Source organism: Metarhizium brunneum, chromosome 1, assembly GCF_013426205.1.
Source record: "Metarhizium brunneum chromosome 1, complete sequence".
Lineage (NCBI taxonomy): Eukaryota > Fungi > Ascomycota > Sordariomycetes > Hypocreales > Clavicipitaceae > Metarhizium > Metarhizium brunneum.
The window spans coordinates 675,630-692,669 of NC_089422.1; the positions used below are offsets into that span (position 1 = coordinate 675,630).

The 17,040-nt window shown below is 54.2% G+C and overlaps 7 protein-coding genes across 7 annotated transcripts; 5 read left to right on the plus strand and 2 right to left on the minus strand.

The window, feature by feature from the left end:
• Window positions 1-102: 102 nt before the first annotated feature.
• nuo9.5 (NADH-ubiquinone oxidoreductase 9 subunit) lies at window positions 103-406 on the minus strand (the record flags this gene model as incomplete). Its single annotated transcript, XM_014687388.1, has 2 exons — window positions 103-146; window positions 223-406. 2 exons carry the CDS (start codon window positions 404-406, stop codon window positions 103-105), a joined length of 228 nt encoding a protein of 75 aa, XP_014542874.1.
• Window positions 407-843: 437 nt separating this feature from the next.
• On the plus strand, window positions 844-2,400 carry wbp1 (Dolichyl-diphosphooligosaccharide--protein glycosyltransferase subunit wbp1; the record flags this gene model as incomplete). The annotated part of the gene is made up of 4 exons (XM_014687387.1): window positions 844-985; window positions 1,060-1,170; window positions 1,234-1,928; window positions 1,984-2,400. 4 exons carry the CDS (start codon window positions 844-846, stop codon window positions 2,398-2,400), a joined length of 1,365 nt encoding a protein of 454 aa, XP_014542873.1.
• Window positions 2,401-3,273: 873 nt separating this feature from the next.
• Window positions 3,274-4,515, plus strand: CTS2 (Sporulation-specific chitinase 2; the record flags this gene model as incomplete). The annotated part of the gene is made up of 1 exon (XM_014687386.1): window positions 3,274-4,515. The coding sequence occupies one exon, from the start codon at window positions 3,274-3,276 to the stop codon at window positions 4,513-4,515; it is 1,242 nt and encodes a 413-aa protein (XP_014542872.1).
• Window positions 4,516-6,139: 1,624 nt separating this feature from the next.
• Window positions 6,140-6,937, plus strand: ISY1 (Pre-mRNA-splicing factor ISY1; the record flags this gene model as incomplete). Its single annotated transcript, XM_066129524.1, has 2 exons — window positions 6,140-6,142; window positions 6,200-6,937. 2 exons carry the CDS (start codon window positions 6,140-6,142, stop codon window positions 6,935-6,937), a joined length of 741 nt encoding a protein of 246 aa, XP_065986030.1.
• A 2,110-nt stretch (window positions 6,938-9,047) lies between these two features.
• Window positions 9,048-11,213, plus strand: G6M90_00g002110 (uncharacterized protein; the record flags this gene model as incomplete). The annotated part of the gene is made up of 2 exons (XM_014687384.1): window positions 9,048-9,097; window positions 9,152-11,213. The coding sequence occupies 2 exons, from the start codon at window positions 9,048-9,050 to the stop codon at window positions 11,211-11,213; spliced, it is 2,112 nt and encodes a 703-aa protein (XP_014542870.1).
• A 601-nt stretch (window positions 11,214-11,814) lies between these two features.
• cysA (Serine O-succinyltransferase) lies at window positions 11,815-13,311 on the plus strand (the record flags this gene model as incomplete). Its single annotated transcript, XM_066129525.1, has 1 exon — window positions 11,815-13,311. One exon carries the CDS (start codon window positions 11,815-11,817, stop codon window positions 13,309-13,311), a length of 1,497 nt encoding a protein of 498 aa, XP_065986007.1.
• A 488-nt stretch (window positions 13,312-13,799) lies between these two features.
• mgtB (Magnesium-transporting ATPase, P-type 1) lies at window positions 13,800-17,019 on the minus strand (the record flags this gene model as incomplete). Its single annotated transcript, XM_014687382.1, has 8 exons — window positions 13,800-14,073; window positions 14,146-14,293; window positions 14,346-14,463; window positions 14,516-14,587; window positions 14,638-15,654; window positions 15,706-15,921; window positions 15,973-16,548; window positions 16,624-17,019. 8 exons carry the CDS (start codon window positions 17,017-17,019, stop codon window positions 13,800-13,802), a joined length of 2,817 nt encoding a protein of 938 aa, XP_014542868.1.
• Window positions 17,020-17,040: the final 21 nt, after the last annotated feature.

A 17,040-nucleotide genomic window follows, 5' to 3' on the forward strand; every position in this document is an offset into this window, starting at 1 on the left:
CCGCTGGTTTTGTACACAGTTCACGACTAGTATTTGTCGTGAACATCTAGTGCCGCATGTCCACCCCCGCTGTTGTTCCTTCCGTATTTACCCTTTCTTCTTCTAATCGTCATAGCCTGTCAATTGTTTCCGAGGACCCGTAGGAACTGATACAAATTAGCCTCTGTCCTGATGTCCCTATCGCATAGTCTTTTGCATTTAGAGCTTCGGAGCCAGTCATACCAGGATATGTAACGGGAATAGGCGCTGGATCAGCATCCCCGAAGTACTTTCGGATCGGAGGCACGATAGGCATGGCGATGGGACCGGCGGCGCCAATGATGACAGACCAGAAAAGCGCGGGTCGTTCACGAGCTGCCCAGCGGCAGTACTTGAGAGGGGTGGACCAGAAGACTGGCGCAGACATGATGGCCTGTATTCGAGGGAGAGAGGTTAGATCGGTCCGCGGTTTTCGAAACAGAACAGAGGGGGGTGCGCACTCAATGGGTTGAATTATCGACGTTGAGATGTGCAGGGCTGGCCGGGAGGCGGGCAAATGAGGTTGTTCCAATTGGCGATGCGCTGACAAGATCGGAAAAGACTTCTTCCGTTGCGCGACGTCACACGCCCTGGCGTGGGCGCGACGTGGTCTTGACCCAGTCATGACACCCCCCACATTGGCCTGGAAGCTCAGAGGCCAGACACAAGGCGACGTATCCCCAAGGAGCTTGTTTGGAATAGTAGCTATTCATGCCAAACTCGTGGGCAAACTGGCCGAATCTTCCCTCCACAACCCACGACGAATTGGTCCACCCCTTTTCGCTATCTAGTACGACAAACGCATTGAGTGCGTAATTCTTCAAGATGCGGTCGATTTTAGGTGCAGCTGCCGTTCTCTTCGCCGCTGCTGTCTCGGCCGTCAGCACCGCTGGGAACCGGCTGCTGGTTGTACTTGATGACGTGGCAGAGAAGGAGAACTACAAGCAATTCTTTGGTGATTTGACAGGTAAGAATGCGGCCGATGCCATGCGAATATTGGGAAACCTGGGGAACATTGGGCCGGTGCTAACTGGTTTGCAGAGAGAGGCTATCACATCACCTACGAGACGCCGAAGAGCGAACATGTCAAGTTGTTCCATTTGGGCGAGAGGACATACGACCACTTGGTGTTTTTGCCTGCAAAGGTCAAGGGTGAGATTTTTTGGAGTGTAGCCCTCGTGTCTCTGGAGATGAATCATTGCTGATCGACGGCAGCCCTCGGACCTAACTTGACGCCCAACATTCTCGTCGACTTCGTCAACGCCAACGGCAACATCCTCGTCGCTCTGTCGTCCACCACGCCCGCCTCTTCGTCACTGACTTCCCTCCTGGCCCAGATTGACATTGGGCTCCCCGCTGAACGCACCGGCACCGTCGTCGACCACTTCAACTACGACGCTCTCTCCGCCCCCGAGTCCCACGACGTCCTGGTGCTCGATGCGCCCACCAACGTGCGCCCTGGCCTCAAGAATTACTTCGAGGTCCCGGGTGTCTTGTCCTTCCCCCACGGTGCTGGACACACGCTTGGGCCTGGCGCGCTCTTGACGCCCGTGATCCGTGCCCCGTCTACTGCGTACAGCTACAACCCCAAGGAGCAGGCCGAGGCCGTGGACCCCGAAGATCTCTTTGCCGCGGGCAAGCAGCTTACGCTGGTGTCTGTTTTCCAGGCACGCAACTCGGCTAGAGTCGCGGTTGTTGGGTCCGCCGAGATGCTGCAGGACAAATGGCTGGATGCCAAGGTCTCGCGCCCAGAAGGCAGCAAGGTCAAGACTGAGAACCGTGAATTCGCCAAGAGACTCTCCGGCTGGGCCTTCCAGGAGATTGGTGTATTGCGTGTGAACAACATCGAGCATCAGCTCAAGGGAGACAACGAGACGAACCCCGAGATTTACCGCATTAAGAACGATGTCGTGAGTTAGACCTCATTACCAATACAGTGTATCGTCTTTGCTGACCACCATGCAGTCGTATAGCATTTCCATGTCGGAGTATTCCTGGAACAAGTGGGAGCCGTACACCCTCCCTGCCACCGACGCCCTCCAGCTCGAGTTCTCCATGCTGTCGCCCTTCCACCGACTGGATCTCCAGCCCCTTAGTGTCAGCGACTCTGCCACCGTCTACGGCACCAGCTTCACGCTTCCTGACCAGCACGGCATCTTCAACTTCAAGATCAACTACAAGCGGCCGTTCCTGACTTACATCGAGGAGAAGAACACCGTCAGCGTGCGCCACATTGCTCATGACGAGTGGCCCAGAAGTTATGTCATCTCAGGGGCGTGGCCTTGGATCTCTGGTATTGGGGCTACAGTGGGCGGCTTTGTGGGCTTCTGTGCCATTTGGATGTATAGCAAGCCAGTGGGGGGCAAGCCCAAGACCAAATAAGTAATCAAGATGGAGGGATAACGGGGAAAATTTTGTACGATCTCATGCTTGGAGGGAGGGAATGTTGGTGTAGAGTATATACGCGACTGGTAAAATGATAGATTTGTGGTTCGCCGAGTCCCCCGTAGCCTTGGATACCAGCGTGGGGTATGTTGTAGCGCAAAACATGGCGATTCTAAAAAAAAAAAAAACCTTTTTATTTTCGTCGCCTCAAACCTTAACAAACGCAGACTGACATCATAACCACGGTGCCATCTTAGCAAGGAGCCGCGCCAAGCTAAGTAGCCCATCCAGTACCGCAGTCTCTTGACCTAAATATTACTAACAAACCGAAACAAAAGCAAGTCAATGAAAAAAGAAGACGGCGCAATAAAAGAAAGCTGCGAGAGGGATAGTGTAGGGCTCTTTGTTCCCGTCAATCACTGCAAAAACTTCACGTTTATGCCCCGCTCCTCCCCTTTCTTCGAGACCCGAGAGTCCCGATAAAGACAGATGGAGATGCGAACAATTCGTCGCATGTTGAATGGATTGCCAAGCGGCAAGCATTCATCAATGCCGACTTTTGTCTGTCGCAGACGTGGCTGTGCGGAGGTGGGCACAATGGATGTATGTGGATGAACAAAGACGATTATGCGCAAATCCCCGACAATGCCAAGGGCGAGGAGCAAAGCGTGCCCAACCCGAGATCCGGCACAGTGAAGAAGACGAGGTTACGAACAAACGAAGAGAGTGCTCGTCCAAGGAGCAGAGAGAATAAAGACGGGCTCGGAACAAAAGTTTGATGCCTAGCGCGTCTTTGAAGGGCCGGTGTTGAACCAACGCCGACGGCTTGTCCAGGAGGATGTATAAAGATCTGGCGAGATGCTCACCAAGATGGGCTGTTCATTCTCAGTTCTCATCAACCAGTACCCAACAACATTCACAAACATGCGTTTCGAATCTACACTCTGGACAGCACTGCTGTCGTATGTCGCCCCCGCGCTGGGCGCCAACGTCCTCGTGGGGTACTATCCTACGTGGAAGCATGCCGCTATTTCCAACATGGACTTGTCCAACTACACCCACGTCAACGTTGCCTTTGCGATTCCCCACGAGAATGGAACCCTGTCGTTTGAAGGCGACACCTTCATGGACAAGCTTGTCCCCAAACTACAGGGCGCCGGCTCCAAGGTCCTCGTGTCCATCGGCGGCTGGTCCGGCTCGGCAAACTTCTCATCTATAACCAAGGACACTGCTCTGAGTGGCACTCTGACCAAGAGCATCATCGACATGATGACCAAGTATAAGCTGGACGGCATCGACATCGACTGGGAGTTCCCCGGCCGAAAGGGGAGCGATTGCAACGTCGTCGACGAGCAAAACGACGCGACCAATTTCCTTAAGTACCTGAATGACCTGCGGGCCAAGATGGACGAGGCCCTTGGAAAGGGCAAGCTGATCACGCTGGCGCTGCGAATACAGCCTTTTGACGGGCCCGGCGGCAAGGACGTCTCGGGGTTCGCCAAGGTGGTCGACTTTGCCAATCTGATGCAGTACGATCTTAACGGCGCGTGGGGCGAGACGAGCGGTCCCCTTGCCCCCCTGAATTTTGAGGAGAAGAAGGGGACGCAGCTGTCGTTTGCGACGGCGATTGAGGCCTGGACCAAGGCGGGCTGGCCGGCGAAGCAGCTCACCGCCGGCGCCGCGTTCTACGGCTATTCGGTCACGGCGGCCGAGGACATGTTGAAGACCAACCCCCCGAACCAGTACGCCAAGATGGAAAAGGAGCGCCCCAAGGGAGATCAAGAAGACGAGATGGTTACGGAGCCGTGCTCCAGCGCGCCAAAGGCATATACCGGCATCTGGACGTACAAGAACCTCCGAGGCCAGGGGGTGCTGTCTTCACCTGATGAAGCGAAAGCCCCCTGGGTGAGGACCTTTGATAACAAGACAATGACCCCCTGGTTGTTCAATTCTGAGAGCAAAGTCTTCATCTCGTACGATGACCAGAGGAGTTTGGCGGCCAAGGTCAAGTTTGCCGAGTCCAAGGGCCTGGGCGGCATGATGGTGTGGAGTATCGAGCGGGATTACAACGGCGAGTTGTTGAGTGAGCTCAAGAAGTTTGGGTCCAAGTGATTTGGCTCGATTTCAGGACAAGTGAGATGGAGGGGAGGCGGTTTGGATAGATGCCATGCAGCCGGTCGCCGGCCGACGGGAAGCTACGGAGGAGGACGGGACGATGGAAGATGGCGAGAGTGTAACTTGACTAGCCAGCAATGGAACGAAGGGGAGTACTTGAACTTGTGAACCTGCAATCCAAACCCTCTGTGATGAGCTGTGCCAACGAAAAAAGTCTGAAAATCCCATTTTTTTCAGCTGACCCCTTGAAGCATGACGACTCGTAGTGAAAAACCCCGCGCTTCCAAAGTCGAGGATGTTAAACCGAGTTCTGCTGTTTGGGGCTCCTATACATCGCTAGATGCCCCCCTAAATCAATTCTTCAACCCGTGACGGGCCAATTTCATGGACGAGATCTAGCCCGGCGTGCGGCATAATAAACAGAACTCAAGAATACATCTCTAGGGGAAACACAAACTCAATACTGGCCCATCATTTGAGGTACATACTCGTCCTTAGACCTCCAGGAATGCATAACAACCAAGTGTGGGTGAGCTGAAACAAAGCGCAGGAGAAAGAAAAGAAACCGCCCTCAGATTAGCTCTCTTACGTTCTCAGTGACAACGCGCGACTCGGACCGTAATCCTCGAACGCAATGAACATCGCCGCTGCTGCCTGCAAATTTGGCTTTTTGGACCTTGATCATCATCGGGCTGATAATTCTTTACTCCGTCAATTTCCCCGATCCACCTTTCAGATCATGCCTATCCAGCCTGCTCCGATTGAAAACTATACTTTATCAAGGTCACTGACCTTGCCACGTACCCAACTACGCTCGATGAGCGAGAAAATCGGCTTCGTGGACTAGTCTCTGATACAAAGGCTGTCTGTCATTGCGGCTACTGCGGACATGGCAGGTCTGCAAAGTTTCACGAGGGGAAGGGAATGGGAGCCTGCTCGGATCTCTGTTCTTAGCCTGGTCCTTTGCTCATGGGCGGGTTCTTTGCAAACCCAGCCCGTGGCATCCCTGCTCTGGCGTAGATGTGTTTCGTCATGGCAGGATTTCGTGCTGCCTGCCACCATGTCAAGGCAAGCACTTGCTTGGCTGTGGGTGCGTCCAGGGCGGTGAATCAGCGGGTATACTGCGACACGGCAGATTTTGTATGCCGTAGCAAATAGGTATACTGATTGTCACGGCTGAACTTGTCGTGAGATGAGCTGATGACAACTTTGATAGTGTCGTTTGCGATGAATTAGGGGTGGAAGAAGTTCACGGTAGTCAGTGTGTTGGACGGAAGGGCGGCAAATTGTCGGTGGAAAAAATCTCTATTAAGGAATATGTCCATGAGTAGGCCAGAACAATACAAACGCCAGCCTAATGAGGCAGTATTGAAAGGTTAAAAAATAAAGCTGGTGGTAATTGTGAAAGATTGAAATTGCATCAGCCTCAGAAGAGAAAGGCTGATGAGGCTAAGAGCTAGAAATGTGGCTGATTGTGGCGAGTGCCTTGACTCGTCCCACTTGTTGCTTTCAACACCACGAGACTGGACAAACTTGAAATCGACACCTTCAACAGGCAAACCGCCACAGCTCCATACCCTCACAGTTCGCAGACGCTGGCTACGCGTCAAGAGCCGAAAACATGGTACCATTCACCCCCTCTCCTGCATTGGTAGGTGGACACTTGGCTAACGCATTTTAGGCCCGAAATTCAGAAAAGGCCCAGTCCATGCTCTTTCGCTTTCGCGAAGCCCAAGCTGCAGACCTAGGCATCATCGACGCCGGCCGCGCACGTCGGCCCAAAGGCATTACGGAAGTCGACTCGGTGCCTCTTTGCGAAAAATGGCGCGGCCAGGTGCTCAAGGAGATCTCGCGCAAGGTCTCTCGCATCCACGACCCTGTGTTGAGCGACTACCAGATCCGCGACCTCAACGACGAGATCAACAAGCTCATGCGGGAAAAGCACATGTGGGAAATACAAATACGGAACTTGGGAGGGCCAAATTATATGCGCACAGCAGGAAGGATATACGACGAGGAAGGGCGGGAGATACCAGGCGGTGGGAAAGGGTACAAGTACTTTGGACGGGCGAAGGAGTTGCCTGGCGTCAAGGAGCTGTTTGACGCGGCGAAAGCCAAGGCGGCAAGGAAGGAGGATAAGCCGCTGGAGGACAGGCGCGATCTACGGAAGAATGTGGATGCGGCGTATTATGGGTTCGCGCCGGGTGAAGAGGACGATGCGTTGTTGGCGTATGAGGCGGAGAAGGAGAGGTTGGCCGTGGCGAATTTGCTGAAGAACGGACCGCAGGAACCTCCGGAGGGATGGGAGGCTTTGCCTGGTGACACGGGCGATGGACAGGTTTGGGTTTTGCCGACGATGGAGGAGGTTCAACAGGAACTCATTGAGAGGAGGAGGCAGAAGTTGCTGGATCAGTTGTAGGAATGGTGTTGGGAGATGCCGGACATTTGGGGAAACGTGATGACAATCTTGGCCATGGTGGGTTGTGCACAGCGACGGGCTGAGGGAATATGGCAGAGGCATTCATTACCCTACGAGTTGCTGTGATTTTGCAGCCTTCGCGCCGTTGTGCTGGGACGGTGACGATGTATCCGTCGTCATCGTCGTCGTCGTCGCACAGCCGGTCCGGGCTGAACATGTCGCGATATTTAGTATGCGTTATCCGTGATGAGGCAGTATCTGGAGTTACGGGGCTGTTTTCTAGGCGTTAGCATTTAAGGTTGATCTCGGGGTTAAACTGGGTGGCTTAACGGCGTACATGAAGGATCCGGAGATGAATGGGTCAATTCTAGAAATCATCGAGTGAAATGCTCCGTGAGAAAATGGGGACTTTCGATCAAGTCCCCGGTTTGTTTATAGCCGGACGACCAGGGTCTTGTTTAGTGCGATGGCTTGAGAGGCAGCATTGAGCGTCAATCTAAGGCAATACAACGCCAACTGCAACGTCGTAATATCATTGATCCTTGATTAACCAGACGTGGTCCTCGCGCCTAGCAGGATGCGGCAGCCGGGGTAGTGGCCATGCTCAAGACGATGAACGGGCTGACTGGTTGTGAGCCTCTTCCACGGCAGATTGGTGAATTATTATATGCGAAGTACTCCAGCAAAGTTGACAATGAGACACCGAGTGTCCACTGAAGATGACGAGCGAAACATGTCGATATGCCAAGCTGCAGACGGCCTTTGCTAGCTTCAGGGGTCGCAACCAATGGGCACAGACCGGCCCAATCGTTTGAGAGATGATAACATCGTCGTCGACCAATCGAAGGCTGGAGGGACTTGGCCTGCTTCGCCCCCAGGCTCGAGCTAGCGAGAAATAACCTTTGACAATGACTTCGGGAACTTTGGTACAGACAGAGCACCGAGGACCTGAATTGGCAATATTGAACGCCACACATTTGTCAAATATCGGAAATGAGGAATATTGTCGACGATTGCCTCAAGCGAAACCGTCGTGTGGCAGGCGGGCATCCTCATCACACGGGAAGAAGAGAGCCATTTCCTCCTCGCGTTGTAGATGACGATAAGAATTCATCCGAGCGAGGATGCTTCAGGAGGGGTCCGTCCGGGGCGGCTAGGATTCAGGTGAACGATCAATTGATTGCACTTGGACGGTGTTGGACCCATGGACGAACCCCTGAGGGAATACGGCCAGGAGCATGCATGTGAAGTCTGGCCAACCTTGAACCAGCTCGGCTCCGCTTATGTCTCACCACCCAACCCTTAGCTGGGCCACCGGGCTGGAACGCTCTCGGGACATTGCAATCAGAGTAGGCCAATGTGGTCTAGAGCCGTCGTCGGCTTCCATATGGTATGCAGGCATCGAGACAGGGCTGTGATGAAGGGTCAAGAGTGAAGCGCAAATGACGAGCGGCAGTGCATGTTTTGTTGCTTCTCGAAAAAAACGGATGCCGGGGACAGATGGGCCTAACCTAACCAACGCGCCGTTTTAGCTTCCTCTCGACTCGAACTTCCCATCGTCACCTTCAACCTCGTGTCCAGTCCAACACAGGAAAAGAGGGCCTCGTCGCCACTCGTGTCAGGTCTGCTCTTCTATGATTGCGCTTGTCGTCTGACCGAAGCCCTTCTGTCCACTCTTTTGTTATTTCTTGCCGTTATTTTATATTTTTAATTCCAGCACTCGCCGGTGCATCAGCAACTGCTTTCGCGCGCCAGCCGTGTGTCTTTTCTGTCTCGCCCCAAGAATTCTGCACCAGACCGTTGCATACCCGCCCCAGTCTTTGAGCAGGAAACAATCTTCGGGCTCGTACAGTGAACGGCGCAGTCATTACGACAATCATGCTCGGACAAGACCTCCAACCTCATCAGAGCCACCAGACTCCTTATTAATGCGCTCACGCGCTGCCACCACTCGATATAATAGCCGCTCTCTACGAACAGTGGCGAATCGCCATTCCTTGTCAAATAATTCACCTTGCCTTTAATATGTGAGCTGCGACGACGGCCAACACTGGAGACCGGCACTAATACCCTCGCAGTCTAATTATAATACGCTTCACCAGACCTCAAAATGGTGTCATTCTTTGGATTGAAGCTTGGAAGTGATAGAAAAAAGGCGCAGTACGTTGAATGAGGCTCCGAGTGGACGACAACTCCTAACCCTTGCTGTATTAGAAGCAAACAAGCCCAAGGCAAGGCACCGCCGAAATGGAATCGCTTTGATCGGAACGCTCTTGGCGAGGGTCAATACTTGGAGAAGGACCTCTCGCCACCGCAATTCCCATCCTCAACTTCAAGACCCGGCACCGCAAATTCGACTCGAAGCATGTCCAATTGGCGAGCTGTATTCAAAAATCCGGCAATGACTTCGTCCTTGATCGACCTGGCACCGCCTAAACGACCGCCAAGTACGGGGAGCTTGCGCCATGCTGCTTCACATGTGAACCTTCGACCAGGCATGGCTTTGCCGACTGCCTTGGGGGGCAATGGACTTCGACCCGGAACACCTAGTAGACCATCAGGAGCCAAAAAGGCAGGCTGGGTGAATCCCTTGGACGTTCACTTTTGCAAGAACCCCGCCAATACTCATCCAGGCACGCCCCTAGGACGCAATCCTGTTGTGACGGGCCCCGTTGCTCTAGGTTCCCCGAATAATCCAACGGGCCAGTTTGATTTCGGGCAACATACCGATGGACAGGAAACTAGCAAGAATACCAACAAACATGTTCCATCGGCTACGGCGCACAGTCGCAAGTCGGATGAAGAATTTGTAGCATCAAACCAGTATCCGTCACCGCCGCCGTCAGACACCGGTTCTGAGGGGGCACTCTCACCCATGAATTTGCCCGCCCTCGACAACCATTCGCCGACCAGGAAACGAGATGCCGCCAGTTCTCCGGGGAATGTGGATATGCCGGAGCCGACATCTCCGCCCAGTCCAATGCCACTTGTCCAACCGACAAGTCCTGACCGTCTCGGAGGCCCAATTGTTCGAAATTCGCCGGCACGGCGAGATACGTTTGCCTTTCATCAACCTCGTAGACAAAGTTTTACAAAGGAGTTTGAGGAAGTCCACAGAGCAACAATGATGCATCCGCCAAAGGAAGGATTCAGCGGCAACTTTGCAGATTTCGATTTTGGCGAAAGCGTCATCAGGACCACCAGTACCATGAGCGAGACGGAGGGAGACCCAAGCTTTGAGGCTGCAAGACGGCCGAGTACGTCACCCGAGGCCACCAAGGAGTCGGGTCGTGGACTGGCACCAACAGCTTCAGAACCCATACCATCTTCGTCACTGAAACAGACTGAAAGAGAAGAGTCAAGGCGGCCGGCTCCCACTTATACCCCAGAAGGCCAGGCCACAAACGTGATTGATCAATTACCGAGGTCTCCTAGAGACCGCGCCTTGCGGACATTGGGCCCTCCGCCAGCCGCCGCTGGTGCATACAGAGCACATAGTAATGGGACTGGTATGGGTTTTCCGCAGGGCTTCAAATCTCGTTTCGACTCGGAGAAGTGGTCGCGAGCTACACCTCCGAGACCACTGCAGCCTGTCCTGCCCCCTTCTGTAATACATGATGTTGAAACCGCAGCCATGAGGTCTTTCGGCCCGGCACCCGATTCAGGAATCGGTTATACGAGCAGAGAACCGACACCGAGGCAGACTGAGAAATTGCCTAGTAGCCCCTTCTCCAGACCACCGATGGAAGGAAATTTTCCCATGTCCAAGGGATTGCCACGAGGCCGACGACCAGGACCACCGCCACCACGACCGTCATCTTCCGATGATGATAATGCGTTACCATTTCCGATGTGGTCGGATTTTGACATGTCGGAGCCTCGTCGATCTGCCATGCCCGCGCCTCTGACGCCTAGTCGTCCAAGCCCCAGCCAGGATCCTAGATCTGGCCTATCTACCTCAACATCTGCCGCATCTCCACGCATTCCTAGTCCAACATTTCCATCGTTGGCCAAATCTATTTCCAACTCTAGCGACTCATTCGGCAAATCAATCGACATGGACAACAACGAACCTCTCGGTTCCACCACTCTGGGCGGGTTCCCATCTCTTGATGGACGGCCAAGTACAAGCGGAGGAACAAGCTCCATACGAGTTGAGGCGAAAAAGGCACCACCACGACCAGCGCCGGTTACTCTACCTCCTTCGTCGAACAAGGGTATCCACGCAGGTTTAAGGTCGCCGGTTTTGACAGAGTCCCTTGGAACTTTTATCTGAGGGAGGATGCTGAATGATATGACTTATGGGATTACCTTTTGGGCGGGATACTGGATTACTTTCGTTGACGAGATACAAGACAAGTGGTTAAGGTATCTTTATGATTTCTCAGTATATATTACCTTTAGATATCGACTTTCTACGCATGCTCTCATCACCCCCTTGTTGAACTGTTTATGGGTCTCGCACATGCAAAATCCTCGTCAAGTGGCACATGTAGAGGCCGGCTCCGGCCGCAATGTCTCAACGACCAACAGCGATCACAAAGCTATTGAGGGTGTACATTAAAACAGCGAGCACATTCACTGGCTAGAATCATCTACTTTCTTCAAGGTCTTGATCAAGTTTACCCGACTACAATGACGACTTGTTGTGGTGGCGTATGCTAAGTACTCAAGTGCGCATATGGGCGGCACGTGAAATGGTGTGCTAACTGACTAAGCACCAACCACCACCGACATCGCCCTCATTAACAATCAAGTTTATGAGATGCAATCTCACTTACATCCTGCCGACTCATTCCAAGTGGCCCGTTGCTCAATTCCGTTGACCACTACTTGTCTCTCGGTCAAGTAATCAGAGCCGCTGTGCCATTGCGACAATGGCATCCCGGTCCGCGGTAAACACCCGGCACATCTACAAAGCCCTCACAAGGCCGACATCCGCGCGGCTCATCGGCCTTGCCAGAATCCAAAATGCAGCCTTGTCGTCCTCTCCGCGGGCCAAATCGGGCGCGGCCTCAAACCCGGCCATGGCATTCCCCTGTCTAGACGCCCTGGAAACCAAGTCTGCCACCTTGCAAGCGAGCCGGTCCTCGTCCGGCCCCGAGCCCAGCTACACGTCTGGACCGACGGAGACGTTCCATTGCAAAGATCCGCTGCTCCTCGACTGGGGCGGCATCCTGCCCGAGTTCACCATTGCGTACGAGTCGTGGGGCGCCGTCAACGCAGACAAGTCCAACGTCATCCTGCTTCACACGGGGCTGTCGGCGTCGTCGCACGCCCATTCCACCGAGGCCAACCCCCAGCCCGGCTGGTGGGAGAAGTTCATCGGGCCCGGCGCGCCGCTCGACACGAACAAGTACCACGTCATCTGCACAAACGTCATCGGCGGGTGCCACGGCTCCACGGGGCCCAGCAGCATCGACCCGGGCAACGGCGAGCGCTACGCGACGCGGTTCCCGATCCTGACCATGCAGGACATGGTGCGCGCGCAGTTCCGGCTCCTCGACCACCTGGGCGTGGACAGGCTCCACGCGAGCGTGGGCTCGTCCATGGGCGGCATGCAGTCGCTCGCGGCGGGCGTGCTGTTCCCCCAGCGCGTCGGCCGCATCGTCAGCATCTCGGGCTGCGCGCGCTGCCACCCCTACAGCATCGCCATGCGCCACACCCAGCGGCAGGTCCTCATGATGGACCCCAACTGGAACCGCGGCTTCTACTACGACGCCGTGCCCCCGCACGCGGGCATGAAGCTGGCCCGCGAGATCGCCACCGTCACCTACCGCTCCGGCCCGGAGTGGGAGCAGCGCTTCGGCCGCCGCCGCGCCGACCCGGCCCGCCCGCCCGCCCTGTGTCCCGACTTCCTCATCGAGACGTACCTCGACCACGCCGGCGAGAAGTGGTGCCTCGGCTACGACCCCAACTCGCTGCTGTACGTCAGCAAGGCCATGGACCTGTTCGACCTCGGCCGCGACAGCCAGCTGGCCGCCCGGGACCGCCGCCAGGCCCGCCGCGACGGCACCTACGCCGCCGACGACGCCGCGTGCTCGCTGACCCTGCCGCCCCGGCCGTACGAGGAGCAGCCCGCCAGCGAGGTCGACACCTCGGCGCCCCTGGAGCCCGCCTCGTCGAGGCCCCCCGAGGATCTGGTCCTCGGCCTGGCCGCCCTGAGGGACACGCCGACGCTGGTCCTTGGCGTCGCGAGCGACATACTGTTTCCGGCGTGGCAGCAGCGCGAGATTGCGCAGAGCCTGCGCCTAGCTGGGAACAGGGGCGTCACGCACGTCGAGTTGAGTGAGGAGATGAGTCTCTTTGGACACGATACCTTCTTGTTGGACCTGGAGCATGTTGGCGGGAATGTGAGGATGTTTTTGAATTAGAATAACTGGATTGATAATAAGGGATACGAGTTGGATGTGGTGTCGACGGTGTACACGGGTGGGATCCTGTACTTTTTTATTTTAATTAGCGTGCATAATACTGCGTTTTGATGTATTTTGTACGGAGCATGTACACTTGTTTACCGGGAGGCAATAATGAGCCACCGTCACCTGGGCCTGCGGGATTGGTGCGTACGTTTGCCTCGGATTGATTGTACCCGATGCGTTGGCAGGGTAATTGACTCTTTTTACACTTCACCAGAGTGACATGACGCGAATATTTTGCACATTGAGCTACCGACCACAACGATTGACGTACATGCAGAGACAAAGAAATCCAAGCACTAAATTCGAAACCAACTTTTGTTTTGCCAGCGCTGTTGAAGAGCCAGCGTCACTTCCGTATGCCAAGGCATATATGTTGAAACCATCCACATTCCCCTAGTCGCATCATATCCTACTCCTGGATAAGAACCCCCGCCGACACTTTACAGCCACGTCTTAAAAATCTTGATGTAGATCATCTTCACAATCTGCACCTCGATGCAGTACAGCAGCAGCTCCGCCACCAAAAACCCAACATACGACGGCGCCGGCTGCTCAAAGCTAAGGCCCCGCTGGACTGGCGGGATCCAAGGGAGCACAAAGCCAATGATCATGATGGCCGTGGTAGACAGGGCAAGGGGCTTGGCGGCCCGAGATTGGATGAATGGGATCTTGGCGGTTCTCAAGAGGTGTACGATGAGTGTTTGCGTGAGAAGACTAGTTTCTTGTCAGATGATTCTGCGGACAGGGGGACTGGAAGCCGTCAAGGGAAAAAGACACGAAACGTACCCTTGGAGGAACCAGTGGGTTTGGAAACGCTTCACGTCGACTGCATTATCGGCGGTTTGGATGCCGTAAAAGAACCAGCCTAGTGAAAAGGTGAGGATGTCGATGACGGAACTAGTTGGGCCGAGGACGACAACAAAGCGAAGGAGATCTGTGGTTGTTAGTTAGGGTGACACGGTTCGATGGAGATGGGTTGATATTACCCCATGTCTTCCAAGTCTTGGGTGTAGCCAAATACTCGGGGTCGACTCGATCCCATGGGATGGCTATCTGGCTAATGTCGTAAAGCAGGTTTTGCGCCAGAATTTGAATACCCAACATCTAAGACCTGTCAGTTTGATTCCCGTCTGCCGTCGGCGGAGAAAAGACGCACCGGAGTGAACGGAAGCCAAGCAGAAGCTACAAGCATACTGAAGACGTTGCCAAAGTTGGAAGAAGCCACCATCTACACGTCGTTAGTGCCGCTCGACTAAACCGCGGTCCAGAATATCCCACCTTGATGTACTTGATAGTGTTGCCATGGGTGAGACGACCAGTTGTCACACTGGTAACAATAATGCCCAATCCCTTCTCCGTCAGAATCAGATCTGCACAATCCTTGGCAACACTCGCTCCAGAGTCAACCGAGATGCCCACATCGGCCTTTCGCAGTGCAATACAGTCGTTGATGCCATCGCCAAGCATTCCAACACAATGGCCCGCCTTTCGCAAACTGCCGATAACAAGAGCCTTTTGGTTGGGCGTCAGCTTAGCAAAAACCTTGCAGGTCTTGACAACATTATCGAATTCATCGGTGTCTTCCAGAAGCGATAGTTCGGGTCCAGTGATGGCTTGCAAGTCGTCGTCTTCGGAGCCCTCATCGCGGCCAATGAGGTCAAGACGCTGACAGACGTTGACGGCCACAGGGAGCGCGTCACCTGTGAGTACCTTGATCTCGACACCAAGCTTCTTCAGCTGGGCAATTGATTCGGCAGCATCATCCTTCGGTGGGTCGATGAAGCTAATCATGCCTTCGAGGACCATGCTGGACTCAAGTTCGTGCAGACCATCCTCGTCTTCCCTGCTGATGTCGCCGATTTGCTTCATTGCGACCAAGAGGACACGGTATCCGTCCTTGTTAAGAGAATTCACTCGCTCTAAGAGAGTCTGCTTGATCTGGAAATCAAGGGGAAGGGCAACACCACCTTGTCGGACCATGCTGCACACACGTAGGACTTCTTCAAAGGCGCCCTTGCAAATGAGCAGGTTGGCTCCGGTAATACCCTTGACAACGCAGGCGGACCTGCGGCGCTCAAAGTTGAAGGGGATTGCGGCAACATTTTCGTATTGAGCGGTGTTGACACGGCAGCCGTCGGGCATTCGATAGTCCAAGATGGCGCCGTCAATATTGTTACCGTTGGAACCTTGCACCACCGCATCGACAGTAGCCAGTTTCAGGACATTAACATTGCTATCGCCGTTGCAATCGAGGTATTGACACAGGGTGATTTCGTCCTTGGTCAGGGTTCCCGTCTGTCCGTGTTAGCGCTCGACATTCTTACTTCGTAAGGAGAGTGTATTCACCTTGTCACTGCAGAGGACAGTCATGGCACCCAAATTCTGAACCGAATCGAGTCGCTTGGAGATGGCCTTCATCTTGGAGAGTACATAGGCACCGCGGGCGAGGTTGGCATTGACGATGGCGGGAAGCATTTCGGGAACCAATCCAACGGCCACACTGATGCTGTAGAGAGCAGCGGCGTCCCAATCCTTGGTAGTATACCCAGAAATACCCAGCACCTAAGAAAATTGAGTAACTCATTTGCATCGTTTTCCAGGACGATAACTTACCAGTGGAACCATGGTGAGCATGAAACCAATCAGCATGTAGCTAACGTGTCGAATACCCAGCTGGAAAGAGTTGGGTTCACGTCGCTTCTTGAGTTCTTTGGCCATGCTTGCAATCAAGACATCTGCGCCAGTTCGAAGAACCAAGGCAACTCCATTACCCGAGATAACACTTGTTCCCATGAACGCAATGTTGCTGAGATCGAAAAGGGTTGTGCCTTTCTCGCCAGATACGCTGGGGGTCTTGGGTACCGGGTCGTTTTCCCCAGTCCATGTCGACTGACTAACTCGAAGAAAGCTGGCTTCCAAAATCAAGCAGTCGGCAGGCATGACAGAACCGGGCGAAAGAACCACAACGTCTCCAGGAACAAGATCCTGTTCGGCAACGGTCTTGCTGCTAGCCTCGCTACTGGGAGTGGACACTTTTTGGCTCAGAGACATGTTTGGCTGGCGACGAACATCGAGATTACAGGAAACCGATGCCTGGAGCTTGAAGACTGCCAAGCTGCTTCGATACTCTTGCCAGAAGCGAACAGCTACGGAGATGATGACCATGACAAGCAAGACGGTGAAGCCTTTCTACAGATGATGGAGTTAGCAAATGTCATGTTTACTTTCTTGTCCGCCAAGAGCAAATGCGAACAAAATACATACCCAATCTCCAGGAGGAATAGCAGCATTGATGATGGCGAGGGCAATTAGCAGGATATTGAAGGGGTTCGGGATGGTCTTGAGAAGGGTGATGAACCAAGAAGGAGCCGTATGGGTTGGTAGCACGTTAGGCCCCTTGATGGATCGGCGGGCATCAGCCTCTTCGTCAGTCAGTCCATCCTTGTGAGTCTGCAAATGGTCGAGTACCATGTCAGGATCCATTCCTGCAAAGGCCGTCAAAATAGCCTCCGCAGAGGTGTCCGCGGCCAACGAAGGGAGGCTAAGCCATGACATGTTGGCAGGCCATGAAGCCGTTCGGGAGAGTCCAAATCGAGAAGCCAGTCCGCGGACTAGACCAGTCTTGCCAGCCTTGCTGGAAACGTTGGAGAGAAAGGGCATTTTGATGCTGGTCCTACGACA